We start from the raw sequence: 17,928 nt of genomic DNA on the forward strand, positions 1-17,928 counted from the left end.
CAGGTCTGCTCTTGAAAACCTCCAAGACAGGAGACTGCACAGCTGGCTGGGTCTGTTCCATGGCTGGCTGACGAACTGAAAAAATACCCACAAGTTCTTGATGCTGATAGTCTGCTTAATCCTGGTAAAGCCTGTGAAAGGGCCTCGTTTCATTGCTGTTCATCCTATTTCATACGGGACTTCCTAAAATTGTGTTTTCATTTTCACCACAGATGTGTATTTGTCTTTTAGCATCTCTGTATGTTTACACTGTTCCTTTTCCTGAATTTAATGTCACCAAAGACCCAAACGTCTTGTGAAATTTATTTCCTTCTCAAGCTTAGAATTTGAACTGCTTCTCTTAATCTACAATGGCTGTCCTGTGCCTGTCACATGTTAACACCTTGTATCAAATGCCAGTGCTGCTTTGCTCTGCCACCTTCCCTTAGCTGCTTTCAGTAAGTCTTGAAAACCTGTAACTTTCTAACAGCCCAGTTTTCATTAGAGGGCCTTTCTTTCCAGACTTTCCTAGTGATAAGTAAGCTTAAACCTTACTTCTCCCCCCTCTTCTCTCCATGGAAATACTCCTTCTTCGTTTCCCCTTACTTGCATGAACCTGGGATTATTTTTGAGAAAGTTAGAACAGAAGTGTGGGGCCACATTCCTTCTGTGCACATGAAGATGCTGAGAGTCACCACAGCTGCAGGAGTGGGAGATCAGGATGCCATGCACCACTAGCAGAATGTTCCCCTTTGCAGCTTAGTACATCTGTCACCTTTGATGTCATGCAGGAAGGGTATGAAACAGCATTTCTGGTCCCTGAGTGGGGATCTATTTGCAGTGATAGGCAGTAGCTACTGACTGTATCTTCATCTTCTTCTCATCTTAATTCCAGATTGCTGTGCTGATCATTAAACATTGACTGAGCTGCTGCTTCTGTTGCATGGATGTTTGTTGTAACCTCTCAGCCCATAGGTAGCTGTCTGTCTTCTTTCCAGCTGCCCTTTTGCAGTTAATATGTTATTTCAATGAGTTAATAATTCTTCCCAGTTTTCTGAAATTCTAGAGTTGACTGCCTGACCACAAATGGTCATTCTCCCATAAGCTGTGTTTGATTCCATTGTGCTGTAATAGAAAGCTGAAGAGACAAAATATCGTGCAGCTCATTTTTAACATAACTCAGATTTTTACATAAAAAGGAGCGCTGTCTTTGTAGGCAGCTTTTTAGATGCTGAGGAATTTATCATTTTCATAATCTGAGATGGTAGCTTCATACGGTGCCTTCAGTCTTGGGAGAAAAATGTTCTCCTCTGAAGTTGTATTATTAAACTTTGCTTCTGGTAAGAAAATATGGTAAGCATAATATATTATGCTCAAATATTGGAGTGATTGTCTGATACTTCCTCACATGGAAGCTATGCTGTCCCACCCTTCCCCACCTTTATTGGCCTTCCTCTTCTTGCTTTATTGGTGCCCATAGCACAGCTGACAATGTATTTGTAAAGTGCTTATTGTGATAGCAGAAAGAAGTTGACAGAGCAAATGTTCTTGTAGGCTCAGTTCAGCCTCAAATCATCTCTTTCAGAAGCTGACAGCCATCACTGCTGCCTGCATGCCATGGGGTTCGTGGTTTGGGGAGGGTCACAGCTTTCCTGATGCTCCAAACAAGGGATTGTAACTTCGTGATGGAAGATGAACTGTTACACTGCGTGGTTGTGAGAGGCCCATCTCATGGCTTTTCAAGGAAATATCTCGTGCTGAAGTCCCAGTGGCTTGTTTCTGTGAGGGCTGGGATCCAGTCCTGTTCAGAGCTCCTTCGCCATCAGCTGGCTCATTGCTCTGGTCCATCAGCAATCTGTTTTTGGAGATTAAGAAAAGAAAAAAAGGCATTCCCAATTTATTTGTGAACAATAAATTGTGACCTTTCTGTCTGCTGATACTGAGTCAACGTGATAGAGGAAAAAGGGTCACAACTTCGTGTGTGCTGGAGTTTGTTCACTAAATGCAGTGAAACATTCAGCGCTGAAATAACCGAGTTGTTTTATTGTGCGTTTTATTTTACAGTGAAGGGAGAAAGAGGAAATAGTGATTTAACTGATAAAATGGAAGCGAGGTAAAATAGAGAATGGGAGAAGCCTTGCAGTCAGGACAAGATTGCCCTTTTCCCTTTTCCTTTTCCCAGAAGCAGGGCTGTCTTTATGGGAGTGGATGCTCACAAAGGCAGATGTGAAGCAAGCTTGCCGAGGCCGCCGGCTGAGATGTGTGAATCAGAATTCCAGCTCTGACCTTTCGATGCCTCTGATTTCCATTCCAGTTGTTGAGATCTTATGATTAACCCAATGAAGTAATGTTTAATCATTTAACCTTCCTTTGCCTGTGTTGCAGCAGTCACAGGAAATCTATTTCCAAACCAAAATAACAAATCATCTTTGAGAGGGACGTAGCGAGCAAAAGTCCCGAATCGCGGTAGGGAATGAATCACGTTGAGCTGAGAGTCGGGTCCGGTCCGTGTGCTCTCATTGTGGGGGATATGTTGTGCCTGTAAGTAGCTGATCTTTTATGGCTTTCTCTGATATTTCTTGTTGTTGTTTTTTTTTTTAAAGCAGTAAATAATGGGAATTGTTTGGCTTTTCTTTCGAATGCTTAGAAAAAAAATGTTAGTGAAGGGAATGTTCCCCGTGCAGGGTTTGGAACAGCAAAAAATGTGTTGTGAAATAGGTAAAAGTTGTGAAACTGGAGATCGTATGCTCTGAGAAATGAAACTTGGAAGGTTTTTTTTATTATTGCAGATGTCGCAGAGATTTGACTAAAAAATGTAAGGGAGCAAACGAGCAGAACTGAACCTGTTTGCATTGAAGTAAATGTGGAGATTCAAAGATATACTTCTGTTGTGTACATTGCCATGTAAATTATTTCTCTCTGTGACGACGCCACACCATGGGAAATGGGGAAAAATGTCCCAAATTTATCTTTTTTGGCTTATTTAGAAAGTTTGGAACAGAAAGAAAAATTCCCCAGTGCAGTTTGAAGGACCATCGCTGTGCTTTCCGTGGGTCACTGTGTAACAGATAAGGAGTGTGGAAAGAAGAAACAGGACAGAACAGAACAAAAAACCCCACAAACTATTAAAAAAAATAATAATCTAAGTTTTAAATTAAAAATAAAAACTCACAAATTAATGAGGTGACAAAAAATGGTCACAACTTTTTTTCCTGAAGCAAATCTGTTGCCCTCTTTGCAGCACTTTGGTTGCTGGTTTTAAAGCAGGTCCTGCTGTCAGCTGGAGGTGAGCAGAGGGGATTTCAGGCAGCCTGGCGTTTTGCAGCTGTGTAGAAATCCTGCGAGGAGAGCTGCTTGCTCTTCAGAAATGTGACCAAGCTGCTGCCCTGTGCAGACATGAGGGTGATACAGCCAGCCTGTATGGAATTGTGGTGTATTGAGTAATTGCAGTATGTTGAATCAAATGACACTTACACCTTACTGCTTTATTAAACCAGCCGGACTGCAGGTGTTAATGTATGGATCCCCTGTAAAGAGTTCATTCCTGCTTGTGAGCAGTAATACAGAAGTGCGCTGGTAATGGGTCAGCATGTTAAAAGGAAAACATTAACTGCTTCCATTGAAATACATCCTGGATGTATCTGAACGATGGGATGTTTTATTTTAAACATCCTTTATGATGAGATTTACAAAGCTGTGAGAAATTCTGGCTTGTCTTGTGAAAGAGTAAGTCGTGTTTTCATTGTGAGCATCACGAAATGGTGGAAAAAAAATTAGGAACTGAAAAGGCCATGGTCACATTCAGCTCAATTAGTTTGGGGCAGGCATCTTATGAAATCCCCGCAGAGGAGGCACTGCTTCTGTTCACCTTGGTAAAGAAGAAATGCTATCATTGGAAGGACAGCGATGTTTTCTCATTTTAAATAGCACTGCAAATGTATTGCTGCGTTAGCTGTGGGTGTAGGAACAGGAATACATGCTGCCTCCCCCACATGTGGAGTTTATTGCCTTTACTTCTAGCTGTGATCACACCACAGTGCTGCATGCTTTGCAGTTCACATCTCGGTGCTCCGTGGGGCTGAGTGCTGTGTGCTGCTCACTCCATCTGCACTCATCTCTCCTTCGGCTGCTTTGGGCTGTTGGATGTAAAACCACGACAAGGGAATTGATGTTGGAAGATTTTTGGACTTAGCTCACTGCTAAGCTATGGGATTTTGTTATAAGTAGCAGCGTTTGACAAAAAATGTTTGTAAATCATTGTATTCCATTCTGCAGTGAGACGTTCACGGACCAGGATGTGTCATCCTGAGGTGTTGCTCCATGTTACAGATAGCAAATCTGTACCTTTGGGGCTCTTCTAAAAACCTTTCATGTTCTGCTGAGGTAAAAAATGTCCCAAGATGTAGGAAGTGTCATTTCTTTGGCTTTTTCCTTTAAGTTGCTGTATTTAATTTATTGGATTTTATTATGAAATTGAATTCTAGTGTCAATAAGATTTCTCTTGAGAAGCTGTTAATGATTTTTACAGCTTTGAAGTGTTGATAAACTGCTGCTCGAAGAGGGTATAAAAGCACAGCAGATCATCTCAGGTCTTAACCTGGCGTGAGAAGTGATGTCTGTTGTTTGGTTCAGGATTCAAATAAGCAATAAGCATTAGAAACGTGTTTTCATAGTAATTGAACTCATCACTGCTTGCAGAATTTTGGAGAGCAATCTCTGGAAGGAGCTCCAAAAACTCAAAATGTTGAGGATTTGACACTGACCATCTCTCTCTTCCCTCTAAGCACAGCATTTCAGTTTGGCGTTTTTTGTTAATGAGAAAGTCCCAAAGCAAGGAGGATACTGCAATCACGTACATTTTGAAGTGTGTTCAGTTTAGGTTTGTCTCACTAATAACATTCTCCTGTTTGTTTGCAGGATTTTGCTTCCCGGGCTAAGCTGGCTGTCCAGAACCTGGTACAGAAAGTTGGGTTCTTCGGCATTTTGGCCTGCGCCTCCGTAAGTGCACTGCAGTGGCAGAGGGGTTGTGATCAGTGGTTGCAGGCTGACTGTGGCACAGCGAGGTTAATGCTCTGAGCTGTGTTTTGTTTGAGTCCGTATGATCTTTGCATCTTGTTTGCTATTTGTGTTCTCTGCGCTGCGCAGGGAAATGGGATGGTTGTGGTATGGCAAAGTACAATGGGATGGAGAAACTCCAGTCCTAGATTAGTACCAAACACAGTGACTTCTGCATGAATGCACAGCTGGCAGTAGTTACCCTTCCTTCAGCTTTACCTTTGGGCTTCGTGACACTAGTTCTCCTGGCAAAATAGTGCTCTTGGAATAGCACCGTTTCCTTTTTAATCCATCAGAAGAGTACTGTGCCACAGAGATCTCCTCAGTTCCTGGGTGGCTTTTTTAATAGAACAGTTTATTCTGTAGTTTTGCATGCAGAGAGAAAGCTGCTAAGAAGAGTTAGTTCACTCAGGGTGCAAGCAGCTTCTCGCAGCAGGCTTAGATGGAACTGAGCTAAGGTTCCCAAAATTGACTGAGTGTCAAATGCATGCTGCAGCTCCCTGCTCTGTTGGTGGGTATCTGGCAGATCAGATCATGTGCCCCAGCCCAGATTATTAGCTGGCAAGTTACAGCAAGAGCCATATTGTTACCTGTAGTTCCTTCTGGAATTGTTACCTGCAGTTTCTGCTGGAATTGCTGTACCTACACTTACAGTTTCTGCTGTTTCTTCAGATGCTTGTGTCGTGTGGCTTGACATTTCCAGATTCAAAGATAGACATCAACTGAAAGTGACCTGTACAAACCCTGACAGGGATATCCATCCATAGCAGTTCTCATAAATCTGCTCAGGAGGTGTCAGTGAGTTATTAGGAGCCGGGAGGAGCAGAATGCAGCAGGCAGTTTCAGCCATGGCTATCTGAGTTGCTCATCCATTTCTTTAAGACAGACGTGGTATAAGCATTTCCACTGATGCTATTTTGGCGCTTGAAGTAGCTAATACTGTTCTTTTGAGTTACTGTCTGAGGTTTAAATCTCTCTGGAAGCTCGAAGAGAATGAGTGGGAATGATGTGCCTTACTCTCCAATCCCACATACAAACGCACAGAAATGTGATTACTGCAAAGAGGGGAATTGTTAGGTCCCCTATGATCCCATTCTTCTGGAATAACCACAGCCATTAGCCAGCTGCTCAGCTGATGAGGTATTAATTCCACACTTGTCTAGCATCTCTTAGTTTCCTAAATTGTAGAGATGACAATGTTAGCTATTTGTTCAAACGTAAGTAACCTGTGTTAGCTGGAAAGAATTAAGCTGATTACAGCAGCTGGCACACAACTTGTGTTTACTAATCTTTTGAACTGCCTTAATGTTTAGAGTGGAGATGTAGGTTACAAGCTGTTCCTTAAGCCTTTCTGTGAAGCTGCTCCTGCGCTCTGACTCACCACTCTCAGTCCCCATCTTGTGAGCCATCGCCTCGTCTGTCTGTCTTGTGTAACGAGAGCAGCTTGTGGTCAGCAGGATGAGTTCCTGGGGGAGCTGGGCGAGGTGGAATGTGGACAAATAGGGAACGTGAGGAAGGGATTGCTGGATGGGAGAGGTGATGTGTAAGCTCTCCATAGTTCCTGCTTAGTGATGAACGTTTGCCTAACTTCTTCCCTACGTGGTGCACTCTTCCTCCATGTGCCCCAAGCTCCAGCTTCCTTCTGCTTGTATGCAGGCTGCCCTGGGCTGGGGGAGGGATGGGAAATTGTGGATCTACCACAGTGCACTTGAGGACTTGTAAATGTTGGTTGCAGAATAAATGCAGAGCAGCAGCAAGCAGAGAGGTGATGTGTGGGAGGAGGCATTAAAAAAAGCATAGGGATTCCAAGCTGTAATGGCTTCTAAATGCTACATAAAAGCACAATCAAATAGAGTTTAAAACTGCAAATGTATGCAGTGAAGTCAACTGAGTGTAACGTGCAGTGGCAATAGGAAAACCATATTATTGTCTTAGGCCTAATTGCTATGTAAAGGCAGCTCTGGGAAAGGAATGGAGCAAGGAAGAGATTCTTAGTGTGGTTGGTGGGAATTTGTGAGCGTGCCCTCCTGTCTCTGTGGGCGTTTTTGGCACTTCTCAGTACTGCACATGTGTGTTTAAAAAAAAAAAGCAAATGGAGAGAGCCCCTCACTGGCCAGCTCACACAACCCAACATGCAACCCAACAGCTGAGTCATCTTTTTACTGTGACACGTTTAATGTGTTGGTGGTATCACAGGTACCTGTACCCAAAGCATGCTGCTCTCTCTGTGCTGATAGCAACACAGTAATTAAAACGCACTGTGAATTTATTGAGGTGGGGGAAACCCAAGGCAAACAGCCAAGGAAATAACTGAGCCCTAGAGCAGGCTGTGGTGTGGGTAACTCATTTACCATCCTCCTGTGCCCGAGACAGACGTCAGAGGTGAAGAGGATTTGAGTTAAGTGAGGCATATTTAAAGATCGTTTCGGATTTCTTCCTATGCAGGTGGTGGTGTGGGTGCTCATAAATTTGAATTGCCTGTCTGTGACAGCTAAGTATAACCCCCAGAGCTTTGTCACAGATTTCAGATTACCATTCTCTACTTTTTATGATCTTAAATATCTACACTCTGTATTTGTTAGCGCAGCAACAGCGCTACTGTGAATTAAGCATCCCCCTGTGTTACTCTGACCGAGTGTGAGAGGTTGCAGTTTGGATTCTTTTTGGTTTAAGTTCAGAAATATTGCACAGACGGTATCACCATACCAAATGTCAAGCCAAGGGCTTAACAATAAAAAAAAGATTCTAATTTTAAATTAAATGCATATGCTTAATAAAAATCTAATCAGTGCTTTTAAACTGGATGCATATGACTCTAAATGCCACTTTTTAATGCACTTTCTCAGATGGAAATCACTGGAGATGGTTTGACCGCTGGCTTCCAGGAGCGATGTGCTTGTCGGGGGGAATTTGATAAATCACTCAGAATGGCTTTGCTGTGGTTTCTGTGCATTTCACAGGGAATACTTTTTTTAGGCTTCTTTAAAATCAAGGGGTAAGGAGGGACCTTCAGGGTGGAATTGTCTGCAACGTGTCTAGCTGAATCCCTCAGGCTTATGTTATGGGTTGTAACGCTCTTATTTTTGTAAGTACTAAGACACAAGAGTTTTGGATCGAGTCGAATAAGGGGAAAAAGTTCATTTTTCCTGTTCCTGTTCTTTAAGTAAAACACTTCAATGCATGCTCTTTTCTCCTTTGTACTTCATAGATTCCCAACCCTCTGTTTGACCTGGCCGGGATAACATGTGGACACTTTCTGGTTCCCTTCTGGACCTTCTTCGGGGCCACTCTGATTGGGAAAGCAGTAATTAAAATGCACATCCAGGCAAGTACATGCTACTCCTCCCTCCAGCCTCTGGGCTGAAGACTTTTCTTACTCTTCTTTTTTTTTTGACTGTTACACTGTGTTACTTCGTAATGAACTGTGGAGTCTCCTTTCCTGACCTGAAGTAATGGAAATTAATTTGGTGCAGAGGATTTACAATAAAGGATCTGCTAGGCTTCTTACACTCGAAACTTAGGCAACTGAATAATTTATAGCTACAAACTAATGAGCTCACTGCCCACACCGCTCAGGAAATTGGTGGTTAGCCAAGTTATTTACCTACGGTTTTTACCAGACTGAAAGGAGTTCGTACTCACAATGAACTTAACTTTGGTAAGAAATATTCATGTCAGAGGGCAGTGAAGCTAGCCTTTACCAGTTAAGTGGCACTTGTAAATGCTCCCTTTTATCTGAGTACAGGGAAAACCCCACTCCTTTCATTCCCTGCCCCCTGCAGAAAGCACTCTGGGTGTATCTCTGAGAGTGCTGTCCATCGTTTCCAGGCGTGGTTAGCAATTGTTGGTGTTCTCAGTCTATTCTTTTGAAAGGGCCTGATTTCAGAGAGGGCCTTTTTGATTTTTTTTCTTGCGAATTCAGAGTCTTACTGGATGTTCTGAATTTGGCAATCAGAATCCCTTCTGAAAGCAATCTGCTTTCAGAAGTGTTGAGTCTTGCTTTTAAGATGCACCACCATTTTGTCCAATGAAAGATGAAGTATCGATTCTCCAATGATGGTTCACTTGTGGCAGCATCATGAACTACAGCACTCCATTTGTAATGATTAGAGCCTGAGATTTCAGCTTGGGCTTTTTTAAAGCATATCCATAGGTCTGTGCCTGTAGCTTTGTTCCTTGGAAGTCTTTGCTGTCACTTCTTTAAAATAACGGAAACTGTCAGTAGATGCCTCATCTAGCACCCATATGAGGCTGCTTAAAAATCTCTTCCTTTTGCCCTAAACAGAGGCTTTATTCCTCCACCCTCTCTTCCATCTTTTTGTAAATGCTTATTTTGCTTTGCACACTTTTTCAACAGAAGATAACAAAAAGATGGGAGCATTCTTTCACTTACTGTGACAGAACTGCTTTTTCTCCATACTTATTTTTGTGTTCCCTGAATTCCTCTCCTTTTAAACACATGGGCTGTTAGAATTTGTTCTGGCAAATTGAAAACTGAAATGGCATTTGGAAAATACTTCTTTCATTTGCTTCAGTTAGGTAGGAGAATGTTTGCTGTGTAGTTCATGGTTCTCTACACAGATCAAATGTAGGGTTAAAAAAAATTCTGTCTCTTGCAGTGTTGGAAAATCATCCTATTTTGTAATAGTTTTGCTATTAGAATTCTCTGCGATGTTTGATTTCAGACATACTCTTGTGCAATAGCCCTGATTTTTGCAGCGATCTTGCTGCAATTTAGAATTTAGGAAATGTAATGGTCATAGAAAAGGTTTTTGATGAAACCTTTCTCTGGACGGGAAGGAAGTGAGCACGGTGGCCGTCCTGGAGCTGCCTGTAACCGACCTCCTCCTCTGGGCCACAAAATCATTTCATACAGTTGTGGTCACTGCCCTTATCTCCCCACTAGTGAATGCATTTCTCGTTAGATCATGCTGAAATTGATTTAAGGAGGCTGTGGGAACTGTGTGCCTGAATACGCGCATCCACACTCGGTCTCACTTGCTCTTTGCAAACAAACAAGCTGTCAGATACGACAGAAGAGAAATCAGAAAAAGCTACTTCAGCAAAATTATCACTTTAGAAGGGAGAGGTAGAATTACAGATATCTGGACTTCATGCAAACTAAGCCACGTGTTCCAGAATTATTCTGTTTCAAATTATCTGCTGCCTTACAGGCAGTGCTAATCCAACTGTTCTGAGTGGGTAGGCAGCCGGGGGCTCTCGCTTCACTCTCCACTTTGTGTTTCTTTGGTAGGGTTATCACATGGACAAGGGGACTGCAAGATGTATAATGTTCAGTTCTGTGATCTTCAAGTACATGTGTTTGTGTAAGGGGATGTGAACTCTTCTGTGCAGTGATGACTGTTTTTCCATTAAAACATTGTTGATGGAGTAAAGTGACCTTGAGCTTCTGGGAATGTAAGCTTGGGGAGGATGCGTATGGCTGGTAACACAGGCTACAAAAACATTGCAAGAAACGACATCCATGAGGAAATAGAGTAATAAAGCAAATAGTTCTCCTCTCTTCTCTGTTTTTGAAAAGTGTATTGAAAAGCAGACAAGTGAGGGGAAAGCTGTGCCTGAGTGCTGGAGAAGCTGTTTGATCAGAAAGGAGCAAAAGTTGTCTTGTTCCATTCTTTGCTTGCCCTTCAATCAAACATTTCTCTAACTGATGTTTTCCTTCCTACAGAAACTTTTCGTTATTATAACATTCAGCAAACATATAGTGGAGCAGATGGTGTCCCTCATTGGGTGAGTAACTCTTTAGCAGTCATGCCTTCGCTCAGTAGATGGAAAAGCACTGGAGGAGTCAAATCAGATGCACTGAAAATGGTGCTGTGCTTCTGGGTTCGGTCTTGTTTGTCACCTCATTCTTCACCTCAGAGGTTTCAAGTACTTCAAGTGTAAAAGCGTTGAAGGTCAGATGGCCTGGGTATGTAATACCTCCATTGAGCTTCCACCCAGCAACACGATACCGCTATCCCAGTTATGGATTGCTACTTTGAGCAGCAAATGCTGTTCTTGATGGCTTTCCTCAGTGCTGTGTGTGATCCCATAACAAAGCAGTGACAGAGTTGTTGGGATTTATGCAGTGTTCCAATAATAATAACAAACACCTTCTGAAATTTAAGCTGCATTATATCTATAAAATATATTGAATCTCTCATGAAACGACATTTCCAGTCTGGTAATCCAGCAGCTGAGATCTCAGCAATGCCTATTTAACCGTGGAGAAGTTTCTCAAACTTCTTGAATGCAAACAAACGTGCAGCTCATTCATCTTAAATGCATTCAGTGGGGCTCAAATTAGAAGGATCTCATTTTAAAAATTGGGCTTAATTCTTCAAAGGAGCAGTTGTTGTGCTCAGGTTGAAAGCTGTGACCATTTTCATTACACTGCTTGATTTCTGCAGTATCAGGGATGGAGGTTTAAAACTTTGAATGCAATGAACATTTATAGAAAACTTTTGTTTTTGGTGATGGTGTTTTTTTTTAAGTTTCTATTTTATGGATATCCCAAGCATAAAATAAATTCCTAGCTGTGCTTCCTTTTCCAGAGGCTTTCACTTTTCATGTGGAACAAATTGATTGATTCTTTGCACCCGGACTTTAATTGCTCTGCTCACGTTTAAACAACCAAACAAACAAAAAAAAAGAGCCACACTGCTCAGGAACATTTTCATGAGAGGGGTGTCTGGAAATAATTGCTCTTAAAGTATGTAACCTTGAAGTAGAAACGCTGTACAAAGGAAAAGGAGTGTCGAAAGAAACATGGTAGGGCAGCTTACTAATGAAACAAATCCCAGCTTTATTGCTTCCTCATCTTCTGATGGGGTGTCTGGTTTGTAACAGCCTTCAGAATTAATTTGTGGCTTTCAGCATTTAAGAAAAACACACAAGGGAAACATGGTGACTTTTAGCAATCATTAGTTAGCTTCTCTTAATATGTATTCCAGCAGATAACTTAATAGTAACGCTGCTACAAATCGAGGTATGTTTCCAAAGGTTTTCTCTCCTGCAAATCTTCGAGCCAAAACTGGTAGTTTTTTCCTACTTCATCTGTCTTGGAGATAATTTTACATCCAATTACATAGAATGCATTCACAAGACCTCTGCTGGATTTGGGTTTTATTAGGTGGTTGATGTCAGAGTTAAAAAATGTCTTCGAGAGACAGTAAGATTTTTGGAATGTCCCGGTACCCTTGACTTTTCTCAATCTGTCTGCTAGCATTACCTCATCGATTCCTTCCTAGAGTGGAGTAGGAAACATATTAAACAATAGTTTTCATTAAACCCCTTATTATTAAGTTAAAGTATAGATCCATTAAAATACAGATCTGTGTAATGGTCAGTAACTTTATTTTAATCAAATTCAATCCAGCAGTGTGACTTAAGACTTGCTTTTTTTTGTCTGAGGTATTGCTTTTGCACAATAGAAAATGTCTAAGCTCAGTACTCTAAAATAATGAATCTCAGTATGTGGAATAAGTAGAAACTGGACAGAAGATGAAGTTGAGATGTGAGATGAAGTCTCATTTGATTTTTTTGAACCAGAGAGTTTCTCAATAACGATACAGCTCTTGTTGACTCAGGCAGTAAGCAAAACGATTCACCTGCAGACCGTCCCTGTAGTTCAGTGCTTGTCTGCTTCTGTCAGTGCTGCTGCTCCTGCAGGCCAAGCCTGCTGTAACCAGCATTCTTAAATATAATTTCGGGTATAATTTAGGGCAGTTTTGTCTATTACTAAAAGATCATAAAATGTGCCTTACGTTGATTAAATATATGAAGAAAAGGGCACGGAACTGAGAAGCTTTTTGAAAATTGTTTTGAAAACATGGGTCTTATTCAATGTAAAGAAGGGATGAGAAGGGTTGGTTGGTGGCAACAGCACCATGCAGTAGCCATGGTAGCTAGACAGAAGGGGATGGGAAGGATTCAAGGAGTGAAGGCAGCAGAAGCTTTGCAATCAGAGCTGGAGAGGATTACAAAGACACGGGTAGCTCACATGGGGCTGCTAATTATCAACCTGTTCTACCAGTTGAGGAAGTTGTATTACTGCTGTTTAAAATGCTGGAAGAATAAGGCTTTTTTTTTTTTGTTGTATTGCCTTCATAGGCTCTTGGTGGTGAAGGATGGTCTGTAAGGTTTTTCTCTTGCATTCTTGTCACTGAAAGATGAAGTCAGCTTATTGATCATCCACTTAGAATACTTGGATCCTGCTTTTAGCCCAGACCTAGCTCATTTAGTGTTTAATCATCATGTGTGTTGTGGGTTTTCTTGGGGCTCTTGAAGCTTTCCTTTTAATTTTTTCGTTACCTACAGCTGCAGGATTGTTTGTGCAGTCACACTGAGCATATTGCTTCTAAGCACCGTCATAGTTCCTTTGAAGTGGTAGTTTCAAATGTGGATTAAGAATTCCCAGAAAACTACTAAAGAAATAGCACTCGAAGCACACACCACACATACCATCCCCACAGCCGTCTGCCATCAATTCTGGGTAAATATTAAGAAAAATGCTACTCTCTTTTAAGTTCAGCGTGGTTGGTTCATATTTTGTGAAAACGAGCTGGTAACTCCACAGCTTCAAAAGAAATCTCAAAAACTCAACAATGTGTTTTATATAGCACCAGGCTCCCCGTGGCCTTCACCCCCGCGGCAGCTGAACGTCACCAGCAGTGGTGTGGCTCCATCTCTGCGGGACAAACCTCATCCTTCGGGCACAGCTTCCTTGGGGTGAACCCACAGAGGGTGAGGGGAGGTGTCACTGCTGCTTCGGGTTTGTGTGGTGCAGTGGTTGAGCTCTCCGTGCAGCAGGAATTGCTGCTGTCTGTAGCAGATCCTTTGCTGATGGTCAAACCGATATAGTTGATGAACTGATGAACTGAGGCATCACACTGATGTGAAATTTGATAGAAGCCACTAAAATGCATGTAAAAAAAAATAAGAATTGCATACTTGCATAGATTTTAGAAATTGAATTTTAGTGCCATGTTCCATGGGTGAGACGTGTGAGCCATGTGAACGCTGTGAAATCCATTTCAACAAACTCACATCTGAAAAGCTGCCCAAAAATAGCAGTATCTGAAGGGCTTCTTAATCTGGTGTTTTTGGGGAACGAATTTTAATGCTCTCCAGTGGTGCAGGCCAGTGTGAATGATGGCATGTCTTGAAGGAAAAACATTTTGGTAATAGGTCGTTGAACCACTGCCTTTACAAACTACTTTGCTGCTATTTATTGTGCCATAATTCTTTGCTTCACAACTGGATCTCAGTTGATTCTTGTAGGGAGCACGGTGTTCCTTCTGTGAAAAAAGTACATGTGGAATTATGGTGACTGATGTAATTGGAAGCTTTGGTTAAAGGTCACTATGTTGTTGTTTTTGTCAAAAATTGCATACAGCATAGATTAGATAAATTCTTTAGAATATAAGCAAGGCAAGGAGCTACAGCGATGGGAAAAGGGCTGTGCCAGGGATCAGCTCTCCTGAGGTGGAGAGGTCCTTTTGGTGATTCACACTGTGCCATACGATTCCCCTTCCCTTTGAGAGCACAGCCTGGCCAGGTGAGCTCCCCACGGCAGATCTGCCAGCCGTGCCTTCCGGCCCTGTGGGCCTTTGTTTTGCATATGCCATAAATTCCATATCCGGTGACTATATCCTGTTTTTGTCACAGGGTATTTTGAATTACAGTTTCCAATCAGCATTTAAGTGAAACCCCGTGTAGTGGGAATCAATGAAAATACCTTGAAGTGGCCGAGAACACAGATAACTGAGCAGTGATCTCAAAAACTCCCTAGATGAATGCTCCTGGGAGCATATTGCCACACACCTGATGTTCTTCGGGACAATAAAGCAATGGCTTTCCTCCCACGGGTGTATCAGAAACCTGTGGGACCATGCCCTGTAATACACCCTGTGTACAATAGATCAGCTCTGCACAAAAATAGGCTTTAGCATCTTGAAAGGGACGCGGATGTCAGGGAAATTTGAGCGGCTTTGGTGTTGAAAGCCTTCCAGTGGATCACAGCAGAACTGTAAAAAGTTTATTTGCAGAAGGCTTGTAGGATTTAGCTCTGAACAAGCAAGGTTTTTTATAAAGTGTGTACAGAAATAGCGCTATCTCTTTAAGGTACAACCAGAAGCTGTCTTACAAAGAGCAACATTGAGCAGAGTTAGGAACGAGCCGTTCGAAGATGTTGCAATTCCTATTTTTGAAAGCATTAATTTTAACGTAACAGAACGTCCCAAGAAGTGCTTTGCAGACAGCCTTGGTCAGCACGGGTACTGGAGCGTAGCGCCAGGTAGAAATGATGCCGAATGTGTAACCATTTCAGCTTAGTAATCTGCAAGTGAGTTGTTTTCTTTCATCATTTCCGAAAACCAAGTGAATGTGCCAGGCAGCCCTTTAACCCCTACAATGTTTCTCTCGGTCCTGACCATAAAGGAGATGTATTTCCACCATTTCAGAACACTGGATGCAGATGGCATGTAAGTTTCATCCAGTGTTCTGAAGCCAAAGTGGCAGCAAGGAGCTGGAGCTGCCGTTCCTCCCTCTGTGATTTTCAAGCCCAGGTTTTGCTGTGTGTGAACGCTCTCTTGGAGCACCTTGGGAGCCCGTCCAGATCTGCTGCAGTGCAATCTATCAGGGCTGAGTCAGGCCCAGAGTCTGAGGTCCGCTCTGAGTCACTCGGCAGTGTCCGGGTATTGGTGGAGCCTCAGGGAAATTGATGGTTTAAATACTGTGAGAATCTTTATCAGCACAGGAAATGACAGCTCATTAAAATACTAACCGTTAAGCCTGTTTAGATCACTGTCTGGAAGAACATTAACCATTGAAGGCTCAGATAACTTGCAGGAAGAAAGGTGCACTGTTTGGAGAGTGAACACAGTATGCAAATCCACCAGCTTTGGTGATTGTCCACTGCCACATAAATATTTCCACTGCTATCTATTTTTCAAGCATTTATACAATTTTTAAAGAAGTTGATGCCATATTTGAGCAAAATTTGTGGTTTCTTTGTGGGGAAGAATGGCAGAAGTAACCATATGTGCTGCCTCCTACAGAGTGCCTCACTGCTTTTTGAGGTGGATTTTATTGTGTTCCTACAGGGGAAGGTCAAGTGCAAATCCAACAGAGACACTCAGTGTGGGAGGAATGGGTGCTGGGTGTGTTGGGTTCAGGAAGTTTTGTGTAATTGCTCAGCAGGTGAAGGCCTCTGGCCAGTCCTCTGGCCCAGCTGTCAGAAGAGTGCCTGATTTAAGGTCAGTGCATCTTTTGAAGAAGGTTGGGAGTACTGGAGGGGGCTGCTGTGTCCCAGCATACCGCTCCTTCAGCTCACTGCATTCTCCAGTGCCACGTCTTTGTAGCAGGAGGTATCTCTGGCCCCAGAACCACGCTGCTCCAACAGCAGGATGAGATACCAGTGCGTGCACCTCATGCTGATCGAGCACACAATGAAATTTCCCTGTTAGCTGGGTTTTCTGTTGTCTTCATTTTGAGTTGTAGCGCTGGCATTTCCTAAAAGGATGTTGTTCCATAGTGGGATGAGCCCAGATAGCTGAATCTGAGCAAAATGTGTCACCATATTGTGTCTCTGGGCTCAGACAAGGACGGTGCACTCCTGGCAGCCAGAGGGTCTGGGAACATCCGTCTCTGCCTTGAGTTAAAGGGGTTTTCCAAATGAAGCTGTGGATCTGAGAGACGATCCACCAAATGGGGTTGTGACTCAGTGCTGCATCACCTTTCCAAGCAGGGCTTTGGGGTTTCATCCTGGGAACTCAACGCTTTGTTTGCCACGGCTTCAGTTTTTATCTCTCTGATTTCCCTTCCAGCTATAGAGGGACCGATTCCAGTTGCTGCTGAATAGAGTAAGGATTTCAGAACTGAATGCCGCTGAAGTCATTATTTACATTTTTAATTTCCATCACAGTAAATGGAGTTTAAGAACTGCTTAATCAGCTGCTTAACCATTTGTGCTCCCTTACAAATGAGAAATTTCACTAATGTTAAGAACAAAACTCACCATATTAATGTTCTTAAGTGTGAGTCCGCAGTGGCAATGTTGCTAATTCTAACATTTCTCTTCTGGAAAAGCACAGAGGTGCACACGAGTAGAGATTAATAGAAGATGGGAGTTCTGTATCCTGAGTTGTAGACCCGTGGTTATTTGTGAAATGTTAGCACGGGATTAAAAATCACAGCACAGCACAGAACTGTCCTGCAGCATTAAGCACAGCTCAGAATGGTCCGTGTGTGCCTGAACTCTGGAGGTATGGGCTGTGAAATCAGCAACTCGAGAGTAACCCACACTCTTTAAAATCACTTCAGGAGGAAAATATGTCTTTCAGAAGTGCAAATATTGTGATTAAATGATTAGAAAGTATTCTTAATATTAGTAATACAGAGTTGACTGAAGTCCTGAAGAAGGTAATGGTTAGGGTTAAGCTGGCATAGGGAGAATGTTTTATCCTCTTGGTTTGGTGCTTATGCCATCTGCATTTGCAAAGCTCCCACCTGTAGTTCAAAAGGCTCTGTAACAAAAATAAGTTCCCTGAAAACCTTTCCCACCCTCCACACCTACTGATGTGCCCTTGAGGTTCAAATATCGATGGTCGTTCTTTTACATTTAAAAGCAGATGAATACACTGCAGAGTGGGCTGTAATAAGCAGAGCTTTGCTGTTACTGGAATGGAAGTTTTAGGACTAATTAACCACGAATTTAACAAACGGTGGAGAGCAGCTGGGGAAATCAGGTTGTTGCTCAGCAAACGATTTCTAGGGAGTGACTTTATCTTTGTAGTCCTCCAGCAGTTCACATGCACTACATTTTTAGCTCTTAAGGAGGGACAGGGATTGGTTACTTCTTTTTTTGTCAGTGTTTTCTTATTTTTGGCA

At 42.4% G+C, this 17,928-nt stretch overlaps 1 protein-coding gene across 7 annotated transcripts in view; it reads left to right on the forward strand.

Moving 5' to 3' along the window:
* VMP1 (vacuole membrane protein 1) overlaps nt 1–17,928 on the forward strand; it is a 56,584-nt gene that overhangs the window by 33,597 nt on the left and 5,059 nt on the right. For all 7 annotated transcript variants that reach the window (XM_042879746.1, XM_042879743.1, XM_042879749.1 and 4 more), the window contains 3 exons: nt 4,897–4,977; nt 8,243–8,359; nt 10,724–10,785. In XM_042879746.1, coding sequence (XP_042735680.1) covers nt 4,897–4,977; nt 8,243–8,359; nt 10,724–10,785 — 260 coding nt within the window. The remainder of the gene's footprint in view (nt 1–4,896; nt 4,978–8,242; nt 8,360–10,723; nt 10,786–17,928) is intronic.

Source organism: Lagopus leucura, unplaced genomic scaffold (assembly GCF_019238085.1).
Source record: "Lagopus leucura isolate 7727_CA_CO unplaced genomic scaffold, USGS_WTPT01 Super-Scaffold_100024, whole genome shotgun sequence".
In the NCBI taxonomy this organism is placed as follows: domain Eukaryota; kingdom Metazoa; phylum Chordata; class Aves; order Galliformes; family Phasianidae; genus Lagopus; species Lagopus leucura.